Source organism: Sporothrix brasiliensis, assembly GCF_000820605.1.
Source record: "Sporothrix brasiliensis 5110 chromosome Unknown Cont17, whole genome shotgun sequence".
Taxonomy (NCBI): domain Eukaryota; kingdom Fungi; phylum Ascomycota; class Sordariomycetes; order Ophiostomatales; family Ophiostomataceae; genus Sporothrix; species Sporothrix brasiliensis.
Genome location: NW_024467136.1, coordinates 1,486,614 through 1,502,195, shown reverse-complemented (window position 1 = coordinate 1,502,195; position 15,582 = coordinate 1,486,614). Strand labels below are relative to the sequence as shown.

Sequence of the window (15,582 nt, the reverse complement as noted above, 5' to 3'; positions counted from 1 at the left end):
GTCGTATATCAGTCGATTTTTGAGAGTGACGATAGTCTTTGGGTTGGTAGGGGAATTGTTTGATGGATAGGGTGGTCTGGCGTCTACTTGTCGTTGGCATGGGTGGGTATTTATACTTTTTTGTAGACCTTGAAAAGGCGAGGGAAGTAGGGAGTCATAGGTGGATAACGGCTTATCCGTGTCACGATCTCGACGCTGTCACGCAGGTAGCGACGGCAGTGACCAAGGCATCGAACGAAGAGGACGAAGGGCGGTGTCAGTGAATAAGACATACTTACGCACCTTTATGAAGACTGACTGTGAAAATATCTTGTGGTCGTAAGCCAGAGAATTCAGTTGCAACAGTACGTTGGCACTATATCACCTGCCGAGGAACCAAAAATCGGCGAATCACTTCCACTTTTCTTCAATAATTTGAATATCCGTTGTACTGCACCTTAGAGACCTGTTTTTGTATTGAATAGCGAGTGTGATATTGGTTGACGAGGCTGAAACTCTACGATGATGACACAGTTACTTCAGTGAGCTGTTTCTTATTTTATCTTCGGCTGAGGTCTGTCCAAGTCCCGAAATATACTGGCAAGACCGGTGTGGAACGTTAAGTACAACGTAACATATCCGCCGCAATATTGATACTTTCGATTCTATCTGTGAAATATCTGGGTAAAATCATCGACAATGAACTTGCACAATCAACGCATCTCTTGTCTCAACATTCGCCGCCCGTGCTTTTCCAATCTCGCGTGCCACCTATTTCTGATGTGACTCTACTGTGGCACCGGAGGCAGAGGCGCGTCAGGCGGTGGGCCGGGACAGGGTGGGATGGCCGGCGACGGGTCCGGGTTGGACGATGCCTTTTCGATGTGGGTCATTTTGGCGTTGGATGCTGGTTCACTGTTTCGTAGCTGTATGCTGTGGCTTGTTGTGTACTTGTCGTGTGCATGTCGGTTGCACTGAGTATTGATATTCGTACGTGGTAGGCTTGTCGTATTATAAGGAATGCGGCTATTTATACTTGGGGAGTAGCACCAAGGAGGCACACCGACTCCTTCGGTGACCATGAACACGCGAATTCGGTGGCAAAAGCCGTGATGAGAGCTGTTGTTAATAAAGTTGGAGTAGTGCCCTTAACGAGGACCATCAAGGTAAATGGGTGACACCTTAGCAGGGCAGCCATTATTTAATGATGCTGGTACATTTTCAGGCATATTATATCCCAAGCCTGCGCGTTGGTTAAAAGGCCCATTGTGTGAATGAAACGAATGGCAAAAGGTGAAGGTCGTTGAGAAGACTCGAATGTAATATAAAACAAAGAGACCGCTTCAAATCCATTCAAAACGTCCCGATGCCTCTACTTTCCTTTTACATGTACATGATTTGCTGAGCCGTTGTTTGATTTCATGTTTGCCAATGTCGACGCAGTACATTCGCTTCTTTTACATTTTCTTGTTATTCTTTTTTTTTTTTTCTTTTTTTCTTTGTTAGTTTTATTTCCGTCGACGTTCGCTACCAACGCTCGCTTCTTTTATTATTTACGTCAACTACTTGATCTGCAACCACTCGTTCTGCAACGACTTTGAAATTAACGCCGACATGGACGAAAAGACCGAAACGGCCGTCGCTGGCCCGCGCGACGATCCTTGACCACAGCCGCGACAGCAGTCAAGATTCTGTTCACGAGACAGCCCAAACGGCGCAGGCCAAGCGATCTGCGACGCCAACTACACCGCGTCCGGCCCACAGGACATTCCCGCAGTCGTCGTCTTCGTCGTCGCCCAATGCCTCGCGGCGCCCTCGCCCGGCCCCAGTCTGCGGGTCAGCGGTCTGTACGACGCGTGGGCGACGTCGACGAGGGGAGCATAATGCCGACGGTCGATGTGTTTGTGACGTGCAGCCGGGAGGACGACGACGCTCTACACCTGTTTGATTTTTGCGGCGTCGTTGCTTTGTAGGCATGACTTGGCCCCCGACATGGCATTCGTCACGATTTCGTGTCGTTTTCCCCTCGTTTTGCGTTGCTTTGCGTTCCCGTTCTTGTTATTTATTGTTGCATTATTTTACTAACCTTTTAATGATCACGTTCGATGGCGGCTTAATATTGTTTACTTCTGGGCACTGGGTGTCAGGCCGTGGAAGGGATTTAAGGTCATGCGCCTCGATATCGTCGCGGACATCGAGAGCGCGTAGAACCATCAGCATAAATCAATTGACTCCAAAATGTTACCTCCGTTTAACATGTCAGCAGAACCTCCGCGGCGAAGAGCACCGCGGAGCTCCGCTGTGCCTCGCGGTGTGGCACTGCAAACGATCCGTACGAGACTCCGCCTCTTAGGTTGACAGGGCCCGTTCTAGTGCGTTGAACCACCGGCGATCGCATGAAGCTGAAACGATCGAGGGGAACGGAGGAGAGAAAGAAGCTATTGGAAGATGCGCGGCAGCATTCGTTCTTTTCTCTGTTCCTCCACATGCCATAGAGTACACGTTAATTGCTTTTGTTTACCATTTTCTCAACGCATTACCACATCGCATAACACATCGCATCACGGCCATTTCACGTCTCCCCTCTGCCCCCTTCTCCACCTCCACCGCCTACAGAAAACAGCGTCGCTGAACAAACCCACAACATGGCGTACGCACTCAAGCCGCTGCCGACGCATGTCGGCGTCTATCCGCAGTACACGTCCGACAAGACCGAGACGCTTGTCCTCAAGGAAAAGATTGTGCCGCTGCCGGGCGACTCGTTTGACGTGCTCCTGGCCGACGGCAGGCCGTTGCTCAAGGTCAAGGCCAAGGTGCTATCGATGGGCGCGCGCCGGTCGGTGTTCGACGCCGCCAACGGCACGCACCTCTTTGACATTTACCGCGAGCTGATGCACCTCCACACGACCTACGTCCTGGAGGACCCCAGCGGCAACAAGTTCTTTGAGCTCCGGAACAACATTCAGTGTGAGACGACGAACCAAAACAATGTCCCCTTGCCCACCCACCGCATCAGCTAACCGGGACCACCACCCAGTCTTGGGCACCTCCGCGACGGCCAAGTTCGCGACCAAGGCCACCGGCAAGCCCGAGGCCCTGACGATGAAGGGCAGCTGGAACGACATGCGCGGCGACATCAAGGACGACACGGGCCACGTGATCGCGCGCATCGACCGCAAGCTGCTGAACGCACGCCAGCTGGTGTTCCACCAGTCCTCGTACGCTGTGGTGGTGGCGCCGGGCATGGACATGGCCATTGTGGCGGCCATGTGCATCTGCCTGGATGACAAGGCCACGAATCGTTAGACGTGAGCGACCACGACGATGCGTCGCAGGCCGTGTTGTTTGTGCATACGCACGTGCACACACACACACAAAAGTATAAAAGTATAAACGGTGGATCGTTGTGGAATTACGGCTGGTGGGGAGATAAGGATACCCCGTGTACCGTTGTGAATCGCGTTCTATTGGTGCATCGTATGGTTTTGTTTCTCACTTCACGTGCTGCTCGTGCATCCCGTATTCCTTCATCACTTGCCCCGAAACGCCCTGCTGGCCTCCACAAACGTCATCCCGCCCTTGATCGCCTCCGCCATCTTCTGGTCGGCCGCCACCTGCGGCGCCATCAGCGGCAAGGCCTCGGCTGCCAGGGCCTTGGGCAGCACCACGACGCCGTTCACGTCGGCCACGACGTAGTCGCCCGGCGCAATGGTGACCCCTTGCCGGTACGGGCCCTCAAAGGTCACGGGCACATCAATCCCCACCACCTTGGCCACGGCGTTGGGCGACGTCGTGCTCACGTCCCGCGCAAACACGGCGTAGCCCAGGTCCCGGTGCTCCTGCAGGTCGCGCAGGCGGCCGTCGATGACGGTGCCGGCGGCGCCGCTGGCCTGGGCGCGCGTGGCCATGAGGCCGCCGAAGACGGCGCTGGGCGTGTCGGGGCTCGAAATGAAGACGACGGCGCCCGACGGGATGCCGTCGATGTAGTGGCCCGGGACCTTGGGGGCCGGGTCGCTGTTGAGGGCGTACTGGACGGTGTAGGCCGGGCCGACAATCTTGGTGGCGCCCGCCTGGCGCTCGGGGGACCAGAGGGTGATGCCGGCGAGAAAGCCGCCGTTGGGCACCTTGAGCTTGAGGAGGGCGTCGGCGACGTCGCACCTGGAGACGTTAGTCGGTGAACGATGAACGCGTATTGTTTCGTGGAGGGGGCGACAGACTTACGCCGTAAAGTTCTTGAGCTCCTCGACAATGGGGTCGGCCATGGTGGAGGAAAGTCGAAAAGAAGCTCGAAAACTGGGAGGGCTGCAAACAAATGGAACGGGTGATATGAGAGAACACCGAGTAGGCAGTCTATGGGCAGTAGTCAAGAGTGTACACGCAGCTCGGAATGGCACACGAAAGGACATTCTTGTCTTTGGGGGGAGGGGGTCGAGTTGTTGAGTTGTTGAGTTGTCGAGCTATTGAAGAAAGCAACTTGATAGCTCATCTGCTCTCTGGACCTGTCCGATGACGGCACCGATCCCCGAGAATGGCCTATTCTACCCACTGCGGAATGCCCGTAGTGGCCCGCCCACAGGCGCCTTCCAGGGCAAATGGAAGGCGAGCGCGGTTGGTTTTGGGGCGAAAAGCGTGGGGGCTGTTGGCGGGGATGACACGTGAAAGCATGCACTGATTAATTCGTACAGCCATTGACAACAAACAGTGGGAATACCATGAACGACACAGAACAGAAACGACTTGCGTCGATAATTCGGATGCCATTGCATTGCTCTTCACGGAATACACTGAGGCCGTAAACGGGCGCATTCCCTCCGTGAACAGCCATCTTACACTTCTCGTGCTCTGCCCATTGCTCTGCCGGACGATGCTTCCTCGACTGCGCGGCGTGTTAGTTACCGCTAGGCTACAGCGCACTACAGAGGCTGTATGCTTCCGCTACGGCAGTGTCGTGTAAGACAGGAAACCGGCCGCGGAAGTCGACCGACGGACGTGTCTCATCCATCGAGGTCAAATTGCTCGTGTTCTCATACTCAACGCGTCAATCGTGGAGCAGCTGCGAGATAATAAATAATGAATGCGGTCGATGTCACCATATGAGCTCAGTCATCTGCTTCATGCGTAGAAAATCCGAAATATGAGTGCTCGATAGTTTGCAAGAATAAAGTTGACGCAGCTCATAAATACCCGCATAACGAAATTACGCATGTCATGTTCTCGATGTACGTCAACGTAAAGTTAGCATGAATGATTTAGCCCACCAGCTACAGACGCTGGAAGTCGTCAACAAGCTATCCCGCCAACAGACGTTTGCACGATGCACAACTCCTTCGAACCCCATGGTCACTCGTTCACTCGCCCACCTCGTTGGAGCTATGTACGACATATGTATGCGTACTGTTGCATTGCTACTGCATGTCGTAGCTTGCCCCGGATTCCAACCATCGCCCACATGGCCTCAGACCCCGGTCCTTTCCCCAAGCTCCGTATTAGCCCCGGTTGCTTGAGCGGAGACGCAGATTTCTGAACGTTTTTTTGTATTTTTTTTATTTTTTTTTCATGTATCTTCTATTTTTTGAACGTCGTATATTTCCCCATCTTCGGAGTTCAATCATGTCATGATATCTTTTCGAGAGGAGCTTCCGTCCCTGTTTCTGCTCTTCCCGCCATGGCCGGCCGAAAAGAAGCTGTAGGCCCAACCGCAGGTCCGACCTCGCCGTCTGCATCATCGTCACCAATGACGGGCGCCACCAAGACAAAGTCGACCGCATCTCAGTCGCGGGCACAGGCGCACACCCGCCTCCGCACCCACCGCGGCCTGACCTGCGCCAACTGCCGCACACGCAAGACCCGCTGCGACGGCAGCCAGCCGACATGCAAGACGTGCGAGGTGTACCGGGACACGTGCCGGTACGAGAAGCCGCCGCCCATGTCGCAGATTGTGACGATGGCGAGACGGCTGCAGGAGGCAGAAGAGACGGTGGCGGCCTTGCGGGCGGAGCTGGCGGCGACAAAGTCAGCGGCGCAACCGGCGAGAGCCATGGCGATGGCGATGGCGGCCGAAGCAACTGCCACTGCCCAACAGGCGCATCCGCTCCCAACATCACCGCACTTCAAACACGAAGGCAACACAGATATATCTGCATCCACATCCACGGCCGACCGACCAACACCCACCACTTCCCGCCGGCCCTCCCAGGACCTCTTGTTCGACCTCAGCGTCGACAGCAACGGCAAGGTACGCTCTGCCCTCACTGTTTTTTCCTTGTCCTCGCTTCGCTCGCCTCTTCTTTCTCACTTTGCTTCTTTTTCTCCCCGTCTTCGCTCCCCTATCTTGTTGACCGACGTTCAGCTCTGCTATGTCGGCCCGACATCGGCCGTGCACAACCCGCCCGACATCGAGGCACACACTTCGCCCATTCAGACCTACGACGATGCCCAGGAGGATGTGTTTCGGGACACGAGCCGTCCCATAGGCAGCAGCCACCGTCTCAAACGAGCCCGTCTACATCACCAGACACAAGAACCACGCCCGTCGAACAAACAGACCCCGGACAGAGGCGACACCGCCCCCACCACAAAGGCCGACGTCCGCGCCCTGCTCACAACCAGAGCCATCGAGGCCCGCGCCTGGGAGGCCTTTGCTCTGGCCAGCGCCGCCGACCAGACGGATCTACCGCGCGCCGCGCTTGCCCGCCTTCTCCAGATCCACTGGGTCTGGATTGCGCCCATGTTCATGTGGGTGTACCGCCCGGCGTTTATGCGCGACATGGCCCGCGGCGAGGGCAAGTACTATTCGCCGCTGCTGTTGATTGTCCTGTGTGGTCATGCAGCGAGGTTTGAGGAAACCGCCGAAGCAACGGCGGCGACCGCCGGCGGCGGCACCCTTCTCGGCGATGCTCTGATTTCTCGCGCCCGCCTCCTCCTCGGCGCCGAAATCCACAAACCCAGCACCATCCCCACCGTCCAGGCCCTCCTGCAGCTCTCCGCCCGCGACCTCGCCTACGGCCACATCTCCCAGGCCTGGCTCTACAGCGGCATGGCCTTCCGCATGGTCTCCGACCTGGGCTTGCAGCACAGCAGCAGCGGCCAGCTGCTGGGCCTGGGCCAGCTGGGCGCCGAGGACCTCGAGGTGCGCCGCCGCCTCTACTGGAGCTGCTACTTCTGGGACAAGGCCATGAGCCTCTACCTGGGCCGCATGCCGACGCTCGTCGACCTCCCGCCCGACGCCTCGCCGGACCTGCTCGACGACTTTGCCGAGCACGAGCTGTGGCGTCCTCCCGCGCCGGCCTCGTCCAGCCCCTCCGGGGACACAAACTCTGGAAACCCGCTTTTTGGTCGAACATTGTATCCCCCCGTAAAGTCCCACGCCATCTCGTGTTTTGCCAACACCTGCCGCCTAGCCGTGATTCTGTCCGACATTGTCCTGCAGCTCTACTCGAGGCGCCGGCCGGCCCCCAGTTCGACGGCGCCGACCTCTGCTGCCTCCATTGCCTCCGTACAGCGCCTCCGCGGCCGCCTTGACGCCTGGCGCGCTGCCACCCCGTCCCACCTCTTGGTCGCCGACCCCGACCGCACCGCCGTCTGCCCGCCGCCTCACATCCTGACCCAGAATCTGCTCTACTACGCAACTCTCATCCTGCTGCATCGCCCCTTTTACTCATCCGCCGTCCACCACGCCACCTGCCGGGACGCCGCCGACCAGTTGGAGCGGCTGCTGCTGCTGCTGGAGCGCACCTTTGGATTCCACCGCATCACCTACTTGATGGCCTATTGTGTCTACACGGGCGCGTCAGTGCTCGTGCAAGACATCAAGCAGAGCCGCGGCAGACGCAGACAAGATACAGCCACCGCCAGCAAGATCCAGACGTTCCTTCGCGCCCTGCGCCAGGGTATGGCGTCGTGTCCTCTGGTGCGCAGGAGCCTGGACATTATCACGGCCAGTCTATGGAATTCGCGGGTGGTCAGCATTGATCGTGACGAAGACGAACCGGCGGCCACCGAAAACGACGACGTTGCGGCAGCCATGCCACCTGCCACCGTGGTGGATTCCGTCATGGCCGTTCCACCACCACGGCCACTACCACCAGCACTCGACGACCCAGCCTCCTCATCCGGCTCTGTGCCGCCAAACCTCCTTTCCGTGCGCAACTATCTGCCTGCGTTTCCATACTACCACTCCCAACTAGGCTTCTTCGACGGCGCTGGTAGTGGCGTCGGCAGCATCCCGACAAACGCAAACACCGGCTTCAACACGGTTGGACGCATGCCGCCCGCTATCGCCAACGGGCACACAAACCCAACCACCAACACCACTGCCACATTTAGCCCAGCTGGAGACACCTATGACACCTATGACCTCGCCGCCATGGACATTGATGCTTTCTCGCTGCTGGATTGCTTCCCCGAGAACAATGTCGACAGTGCAACTGCCGCTGGTTGGTACATGTCGCCGTGATGGTTGAAGATGCATAAGCATCTAAATTCAAATACATTTTATTATTAATAGGGACTTATTTTCTTATCTTTTTCTTTTCTTTTCTTTCCTTTTTTTTTTAAAAAAAAAAAAACTGAAACAAATCTAGTGGCGGTTCACAAGTCGACATTAAAAACCATGCATTGGAATTTTTTTTTCTAATTTTGTAATACTTTGAGACGACACAAAAGTGAAGCAGACATGACAAAAAATTCATTTTCAAATACCACGAGGACAAAATCAAAGACGCATACGATCCATAGCTTATTCTCACAATGCCACACGTGAAACTCAACCACGCACATCTGCTATCAATAATTGCATTTCGCCAACACCCCAAAGAAAAAGGCTACCTACAGAGAATAAACACACGCAAGACAAGCAATGCTCCTTATGCTGCCCGGAAAGTAGGAAAGTAATATACAAACATCGTGTCCCTCCATCCTCCATCATCCGATACAAATACATTACATTATTGTTGTCTAACCCAGTCGTACACCTTGCACACGTCCCGGGTATCGAATAATAGTCCTGTTACAGGCCCTCCAAATTAGGCTGATGAGAGACGAGCACTGGTACGTTGAGAGCGCACACTGCGGCGTGGTCCGTGGAACGCCTTGGCCGTTCGCACTGGCCGTGCTGTGAGGCTGCTGGTGGCAGGCTTCACCGCTTTCGTGGTGGCCTGCACCGCCCGCTTCTCCGTCGACCGTTTTGACGCACTTGACGCCGCAGTGGCAACCTTAGCAGCCGCTGACTTGATTGTCTTCCTCACCGTCGCGGTCGTGGTGGCCTTGGTGGTCTTGGTGATCTTGGTGGTCTTGGTCGTCTTGGATACGGTCCCCTTGACGACCTTGGTGGTCTTGGTCGTTTCCGTCGTCTTGGCCTTCGGCTTCGGCTTGGCCTTCGATTTCTCTTGTTCGGCCTTCTCCTTGTTGATTGTATAACGGAGCTTGCGCCAAATGCCGGAGCCGAGGCTCTCCTTCTTCCCAATATCACCACTGACTCCGCGCCGGTCATCATCGGTGGTTGTAGCATCTTCGCCCAGCCACGCCACCTGCTTCCGGCCACGAATCTTGGCCTCATCGCCGGCGTGCAGGAAGCGGTGCACAAGCCGGTGATCAAGGACGCGCTCTTCTTTATCCCACTTGCCCTCGGGCTCTGTCTTCGGCCACATGTAGCCGTACAACTTTGAGTGCCGCTCGCACCGGGGGCACGACATCCGTGTAAAGTACGCATCGCGCTGGACAAACGCCTTCGAGCACACGGAGCAAATAACCCAGGCCGTCTCCGGTTCCGCCAGCAAAAGAGGTGTCAGCGTGTAGTCGCCGGGCACACGTTGTCTGGTTGGTCCTGAAGTCTTCTCGGCCTCGTTATCCTCGTCCTCGGCGACATCGACCTCGGCCTTGGCACGTGGCGTAGTTTTGGGTTTCGTCGATACTTGTCCTTCGATGATTGGGTATTTCCGCGGCCGTCCTCGCCGCGGCGTATGCACGGCGGGCAGTGCATGGTCTCGCGACTCCTCGGGATCCGTTGTGTGATCGGCAGCTGTATCGGGCTTCCCTTCCATCTTCTCGTCGGTCTTTTCGTCCTCCTCACTATCCAACGACGACTCCGGCGTCGGAAGCGTCATCTGGTCTATTGAGGTCGACTCCTCCACTTTGAGCATTGTGGTAGTTTCTGTCACAACTGTAGTCGTGAAAGTTGAAGCAACGACAATGGAGTCCCCCAGATCGGACTCGCACACATCGGAATCCGCAAGCTGCTGTGACGGCTCAGGCGTCGGCATTTGGTCGTCATTTCGCACCATCTTCTTCTCCTCTGCACGGTTGCTTGGTACCGCGCTTGTTTCTGCCGCAGTGTCAGGCTTAGCAGTGTGTGAAGATCCGGCGTCCGAGAGTGCTGTTGGTTCCCTTGATGCGGTCGTGTTGGTCGTTGCGCGGTCGATCTCAGACATGGTCGTCCTTTGCCTCTTCGCCGGGGTTACTGGTGGTGTAGCGAGAACCGAAGAGTCCCTCTCTCTCTTTTGGCCCCGGTGAAACGCTTCATTGTCCAACTCCATCGAGCCCGACTTTGAAGATATGGCATCAGCGGCGCCCCGCAACAGCTTTCGTAGGCTCGCTTTTGACACCTTTGGCCTAGCAACTGGCGTGAGAGACGGTGTTTCGGAGTTGCCGCGGTTGAAGCTGTGCTCTTCTCGTCGGCGAAGAGAGTAGCCCTGAACGGGTGTCTGGCTGCCGTCCTCCACGCTCTGCTTGACGGGGACAACGCCATCCGCTGGCGCCCAGCCGTTCGTCAAGTTGTCCTCGCATGTCTTGCAGAGACACTCGCAGTTGTCCTCGCCAAAGTAGCTGTCGCCGTAGGTGACCGTAATCTCCTCGCCCACGGCAATTGGCTTGGTGGCAATGATCTCGATGCCGGCCTGGCCGGTAGTCACGAGCCGGGCATTCGCGTCGCAGTCGTGGTTCGAGAATCGAGCAGGGCCCATGAACAGGTTCACCTCCTTCTTCCGCGAGCTGACAATGATGCTGAAATCTTTCTTGCGCTCCGACAGCTCAGCTTCTTCCTCCGCCGTAATCACCACCTGAATACCTGCCAGGTACTTGATTGTCTCGTTGCTCTTGATAAAACGTCGGGCGCAGATGCATGCCTCTTCCTGAAAGATGGTGTAGCGGTTCGTGGCGGCGACTTCGAAGGGACAGTCTGGAAGGTAAATTTGCATGTAACGGCGAAGATGGCGCCGGAAGTCTTCCTTTTCGCATTCGGTCTTTAGCGCGCGGTAAAACTTTCCGAGTCCGTTCGTGGCGAGAAGCTTTTCTTCGGTGAGGTCAAGGTCGGGTTCCACGACCAGGTGGTCTTGGATGATCTTGGTGATTTCTTGCTCCTTGACTCCGCGTGATGGTAGGTAGGACGGTCGATTCTTGGGGATTGTCGTCCAATAAAAGGCCTATGCAGATGTACATCGTGGTTAGTAGATATCGAGGCAGAGGCGCAACTCATTCCCCTGACGCACTCGCTGTCAGGCTTACGAATTGACTCGGACAATACAATACGTACATGGTCGACAAGCGAATCAGTCAAAATATCGTCGTACGAAGCAATTTGCGCCAGCGTGAGAGCATGCTTCTTGGGCGGCGCAGTTCGTGATCGGGCGGGTGCCATTATGACAGATTTGGGTGGTGGACGGGAAATGGTCCTCTTGCAAAAAAAGGGAGACTCTGTCCGGGTGAAGATGTCGTAAGAACGGCCCAGGTAGACAACCCGCTAAACAAGTTTTCGGCAATGTGCGGATCGCCGTGACGAAGGTATCGTAGTTTCAGAATCACTGCTTCAACCAACAAAGCGAGCCAAAACAAACGCTCCAGAAAAAAAAACGAAAACAAAATAAGAGTCGGTCAAAATGTGCAACTGAAAAGAGTGGACAGGCGCCTAGCCCCAAAACAGACAAAAAAGAAAGGAGAGGAAGTCGGGGCCCTGTGATGCTCCTCCACCTTGCCGTTCAATTTCGCCGTGGCAATTGAGATACCCGAGAAAGACAACTTTCAAAGGAGCTGAAGCGGACGAGGCGACAGAGCCTGCAGGCTAGAAGTAGGCTGGGAAAGTGGTTGGCTGAGTGAGAGCTGAGGTGGCCGTGTCGTCCTCGAAGCTGACCGTGGAAAAGGGGTGTGCACCGCCGGGCTGGACCAACAACAAACGGACCGTTCGCTGTGCAATGGCCGGATAGGATCGATCGATCGGACAGGGAGGCTGGCGAGGGCTATGACAGGCGTGCCGTGCAGAAACAACGGCAACAGGAGCAGCACAGGGACAACACGATACTGTCCTGCTGCAGTTGGTCGAGTTGGATGAACGCAGGGTCGTCGTTTATTCGCTCTGGCCGTATCCGCCTCTCCTTCTCCAGAGGAGCGCAAACACAAACACGAAAGCCAAGTAGTCGCTTTCAAGACTCCATGGAGGGCGTTGTGAAAACGCGGTCGTTGTGGACTGTTAATTTTGCTTATGTTTCTTCAGAAAAGAGAAGAGTGCACCTCGTATGTGAGAAGGAGAAGGTCACGGAGTAAGAGAACCAAATTAAGATGAGAGGAATTGCTACCGGGTTGCTAGGGGCAAGGCAGAGCGGAAAGGGAAAGAATGTGGAGCGGGGAGCGCACGCTACCTCAGCAGCCAGACACCCACTAGCCAGCCGCCAAAACAAAAGAGTAAGGGAAAGAACGAACGTGACCCCCAAAAGGAGACAAGTAGAATATTTCTCGAGAACAAAAGAAAGAACGACTGATGCGGACGTTTACAGGAAGGAATGATCATCATGAAAGCACATATGGCAGGTGCGACCAGGTTGTGCGGAGGGCAGGGACGACAACGACTCAATAATTCGCATGTAAGTACACTTGTATGTCGTAAGATATGTCGTAGGCGAAACAGGGGGGCCTTTCATCTCTTCGTAGCAACCAGAGTACGAGCATTCTAGTTGCTGTGCTTGGCTTGGGCCGTTCGGGCGGTAGCGTTCCAATCAGAATGGAAAGGGGAAGGGAACACTGGTCCGCGCTGGGACGGTCCACTCTTAAGTATTCCTGATTGGTTCTCCTGATGACTAAGACTACAGCGAACTTTCGAACCGCAAACGACACAAAATTTTGGGGTAGCGTTCGAAGCTTTGGCAGAACGACGTTACGACAACCGCAAACCGGCGGACACCACAGACACACGGAGGAAGCGAACCTCACAGCCACGATGATTCAATTAAAAGTGAGTCAATGAGGGCAATCTAGACACACGATCACTTGCAGCGTTTCGCACTAACCACAGTGCTCTAGTCTATGCTCAACTGCATCGACAACTCGGGCGCCGCCCTCGTCGAGTGCGCCATGGTCATCGGGCAGAAGCGGCACGCGGGAATTGGCGACCGCATTGTTGTTGTTGTGCAGAAGCATCGCAATGCGGCAGCGGACGGCTTGGCGGGCATGTCGGCGGGTAACCGGGTGAAGCGCGGCGACATCCGGCAGGCGGTGGTGGTGCGGACACGGTACCCAGTGCGGCGCAAGGACGGCAGCGTGCTGCGGTTTGATGACAACGCGTGCGTGCTGATCAGCAAGGCGGGCGACCCCGTGGGCACGCGTGTCAACGGTGTCGTGGGCCAGGAGCTGCGGCGAAAGAAGTGGAGCAAGATTCTGTCGATGGCGACGATGCACGCATGAACTACGACCTAGCCGCTGGATACCGACGGACGATGGCGACGACGGGGACGACGAGGACGTTGAGGACCACGATGACGACAACGGTTGCAGAAGTGCCATGCCTTCCGACGAGAAAACTCGAGACTCGACAAATCATGTAATCCGCACAACTCTTTTAGTCGACTGGCGTGAATCACCGACACCGAACTGCGTGGATCCAACAGAGATTCCCAACAACAGATGGCGCAGACTTCGAGATGCTAGGATGTTGAGAGTATGTGGCCTGTTCTATACATTACAAGCAGGTTTGGCGTTTACATGATCTTGGGAGCACCCTGCATTAAGAAAGCTCATACAACTACAAATAAAATCCCCTTGTACATTACGTCACATATACTGGGAAAGGAGAAGCACACACGAGACAAACGTTCAAAATGTTGTAATTTTTATCTGGAACATCCTAGGAAATAGATATGCCCAAGTAGACGCGATATACGCCAAAGCTAAGAACAAAACACCAGTATGTTCAAGACGTACACAGACACAAAAATAAGATACAAAAGCAAATAATGAAAAAAGTACAAAACAGCCCCGAGTTCTAACTAGACTCCAACCAGGAAATGCAAGTAATAATGCCGCAAAAAAGAACGCAGATGGTAAATAATGTCAAGCAGAGGTCTCGTTCTCGTTTCTCCTTCGCTTGTCATTCGCTCGTATTTTTGTTTCGAAAAAATCGTTCGTCGTAAAAAAACAGCTCCTACTGGAAAATGAAACCGCATTGGCAGCACACATAGAAGAGTTTCTATAGACCAAAAGAACATAGGACGAGAAATATGCGATTAGCCACCTGATGTACCTTTGGGGGCCTTACGAAACGAGAGGTCGGAGAAGGACATACCATTCCAGTTTCTGCGCTCCGCTGCTGGGATTGAAAGAAGACAGCCTCGCCGTTGGAGCAATCCGGGCACGACTTGTTGGAGCGCGGCAGCTGTGGCGAGTGGTAAAAAAGGAGCCGTGTTAGCCAAACTGCGAATCTTGCCACGGTAAAATGCAACAGAAAGACATGCAGCAAAGCATGGCAAAAGGCGCTGTGATGGGACAGCATGGGGGGCAAGACGGATGGGAGCGAAAGCATCAAAAGGACGGTGCAATGACAAAGGTGAGTGATTCAATGCATAGGTTCGGCTCGTCTCATATCTCATGTCTCATGTCTCCGATGGTATCGTCGCTCTCGGCACGCATTTGTCGAGTACAGCTCGGGCGGTCGGTGACGAGGATGGTCTAGGTCATGAAAACGCCTTACCAGCGTCGTTTCCGAGAGCAGAAACCGTCTCTTCGCAGCCGTCCATGAACTCGTAGTCGTTGTCGTAGTCGAGACAGTCGTTCTCGGAAAACATGCCAGCGGTGTTTGTCACGTCTTCAAAATCATAGTCGTAGGGATACAGGTCGAGGTCGTCGAGATCGCGGAGAGAAGGCGAGACTGTCGGAGTGTCGTCTGTAGAGGCGGCCGTTGTCGTCGTCGTCGTAGCTGCGCTCGTCGCACTCGTCTCGGACGGCGAAGACGCAAGTTTGCAAAACACAACGCCACAGGAGCGGCACGCAATCAACGCACCGCAGCAAAAGCAAAGCACAGCCTTGCTGTGGGGGGAGACGCTGGAAACAGTGTTGGGGCTGGGGGGGGCACCAACCGTTGGATCAGAGCCGACATCCTGCGTGACACCGGCCGTCTCGCCGGCGGCGTTGTTGAGGACGTTGCGGAAGACGCAGGACGATTCGGCCGCTTTGGTGAAGTGGCAAGTGCGGCAGGTGAGCTGCAGCTTACGGGAGTCCTCGTCTTCCTTAGGGTAGAGCATGTTGGAGCACTCGTCGCAGAAAATGAACGTGATTTGGCCGTCCTTCTTGTCGCCGTCGCCCTCGTGGGATGTCGTCGACTGCGGGGTGGCCATCGCGAGGGTGGAG

At 55.3% G+C, this 15,582-nt stretch overlaps 6 protein-coding genes across 6 annotated transcripts; 2 read left to right on the top strand and 4 right to left on the bottom strand.

Annotated features, from left to right (window-relative positions):
* Nucleotides 1-2,665: 2,665 nt before the first annotated feature.
* Nucleotides 2,666-3,236, bottom strand: SPBR_03280 (uncharacterized protein; the record flags this gene model as incomplete). The annotated part of the gene is made up of 2 exons (XM_040761583.1): nt 2,666-2,848; nt 2,988-3,236. The coding sequence occupies 2 exons, from the start codon at nt 3,234-3,236 to the stop codon at nt 2,666-2,668; spliced, it is 432 nt and encodes a 143-aa protein (XP_040620439.1).
* A 273-nt stretch (nt 3,237-3,509) lies between these two features.
* Nucleotides 3,510-4,241, bottom strand: SPBR_03207 (ribonuclease e inhibitor rraa/dimethylmenaquinone methyltransferase; the record flags this gene model as incomplete). Its single annotated transcript, XM_040761510.1, has 2 exons — nt 3,510-4,137; nt 4,201-4,241. 2 exons carry the CDS (start codon nt 4,239-4,241, stop codon nt 3,510-3,512), a joined length of 669 nt encoding a protein of 222 aa, XP_040620438.1.
* Nucleotides 4,242-5,644: 1,403 nt separating this feature from the next.
* On the top strand, nt 5,645-8,434 carry SPBR_02320 (uncharacterized protein; the record flags this gene model as incomplete). Its single annotated transcript, XM_040760623.1, has 2 exons — nt 5,645-6,214; nt 6,329-8,434. 2 exons carry the CDS (start codon nt 5,645-5,647, stop codon nt 8,432-8,434), a joined length of 2,676 nt encoding a protein of 891 aa, XP_040620437.1.
* Nucleotides 8,435-9,002: 568 nt separating this feature from the next.
* SPBR_02359 (set domain containing protein) lies at nt 9,003-11,611 on the bottom strand (the record flags this gene model as incomplete). The annotated part of the gene is made up of 2 exons (XM_040760662.1): nt 9,003-11,396; nt 11,507-11,611. The coding sequence occupies 2 exons, from the start codon at nt 11,609-11,611 to the stop codon at nt 9,003-9,005; spliced, it is 2,499 nt and encodes an 832-aa protein (XP_040620436.1).
* A 1,569-nt stretch (nt 11,612-13,180) lies between these two features.
* SPBR_03320 (50S ribosomal protein L14) lies at nt 13,181-13,644 on the top strand (the record flags this gene model as incomplete). The annotated part of the gene is made up of 2 exons (XM_040761623.1): nt 13,181-13,195; nt 13,264-13,644. 2 exons carry the CDS (start codon nt 13,181-13,183, stop codon nt 13,642-13,644), a joined length of 396 nt encoding a protein of 131 aa, XP_040620435.1.
* Nucleotides 13,645-14,909: 1,265 nt separating this feature from the next.
* SPBR_03246 (DNA directed RNA polymerase 2) lies at nt 14,910-15,569 on the bottom strand (the record flags this gene model as incomplete). The annotated part of the gene is made up of 1 exon (XM_040761549.1): nt 14,910-15,569. The coding sequence occupies one exon, from the start codon at nt 15,567-15,569 to the stop codon at nt 14,910-14,912; it is 660 nt and encodes a 219-aa protein (XP_040620434.1).
* Nucleotides 15,570-15,582: the final 13 nt, after the last annotated feature.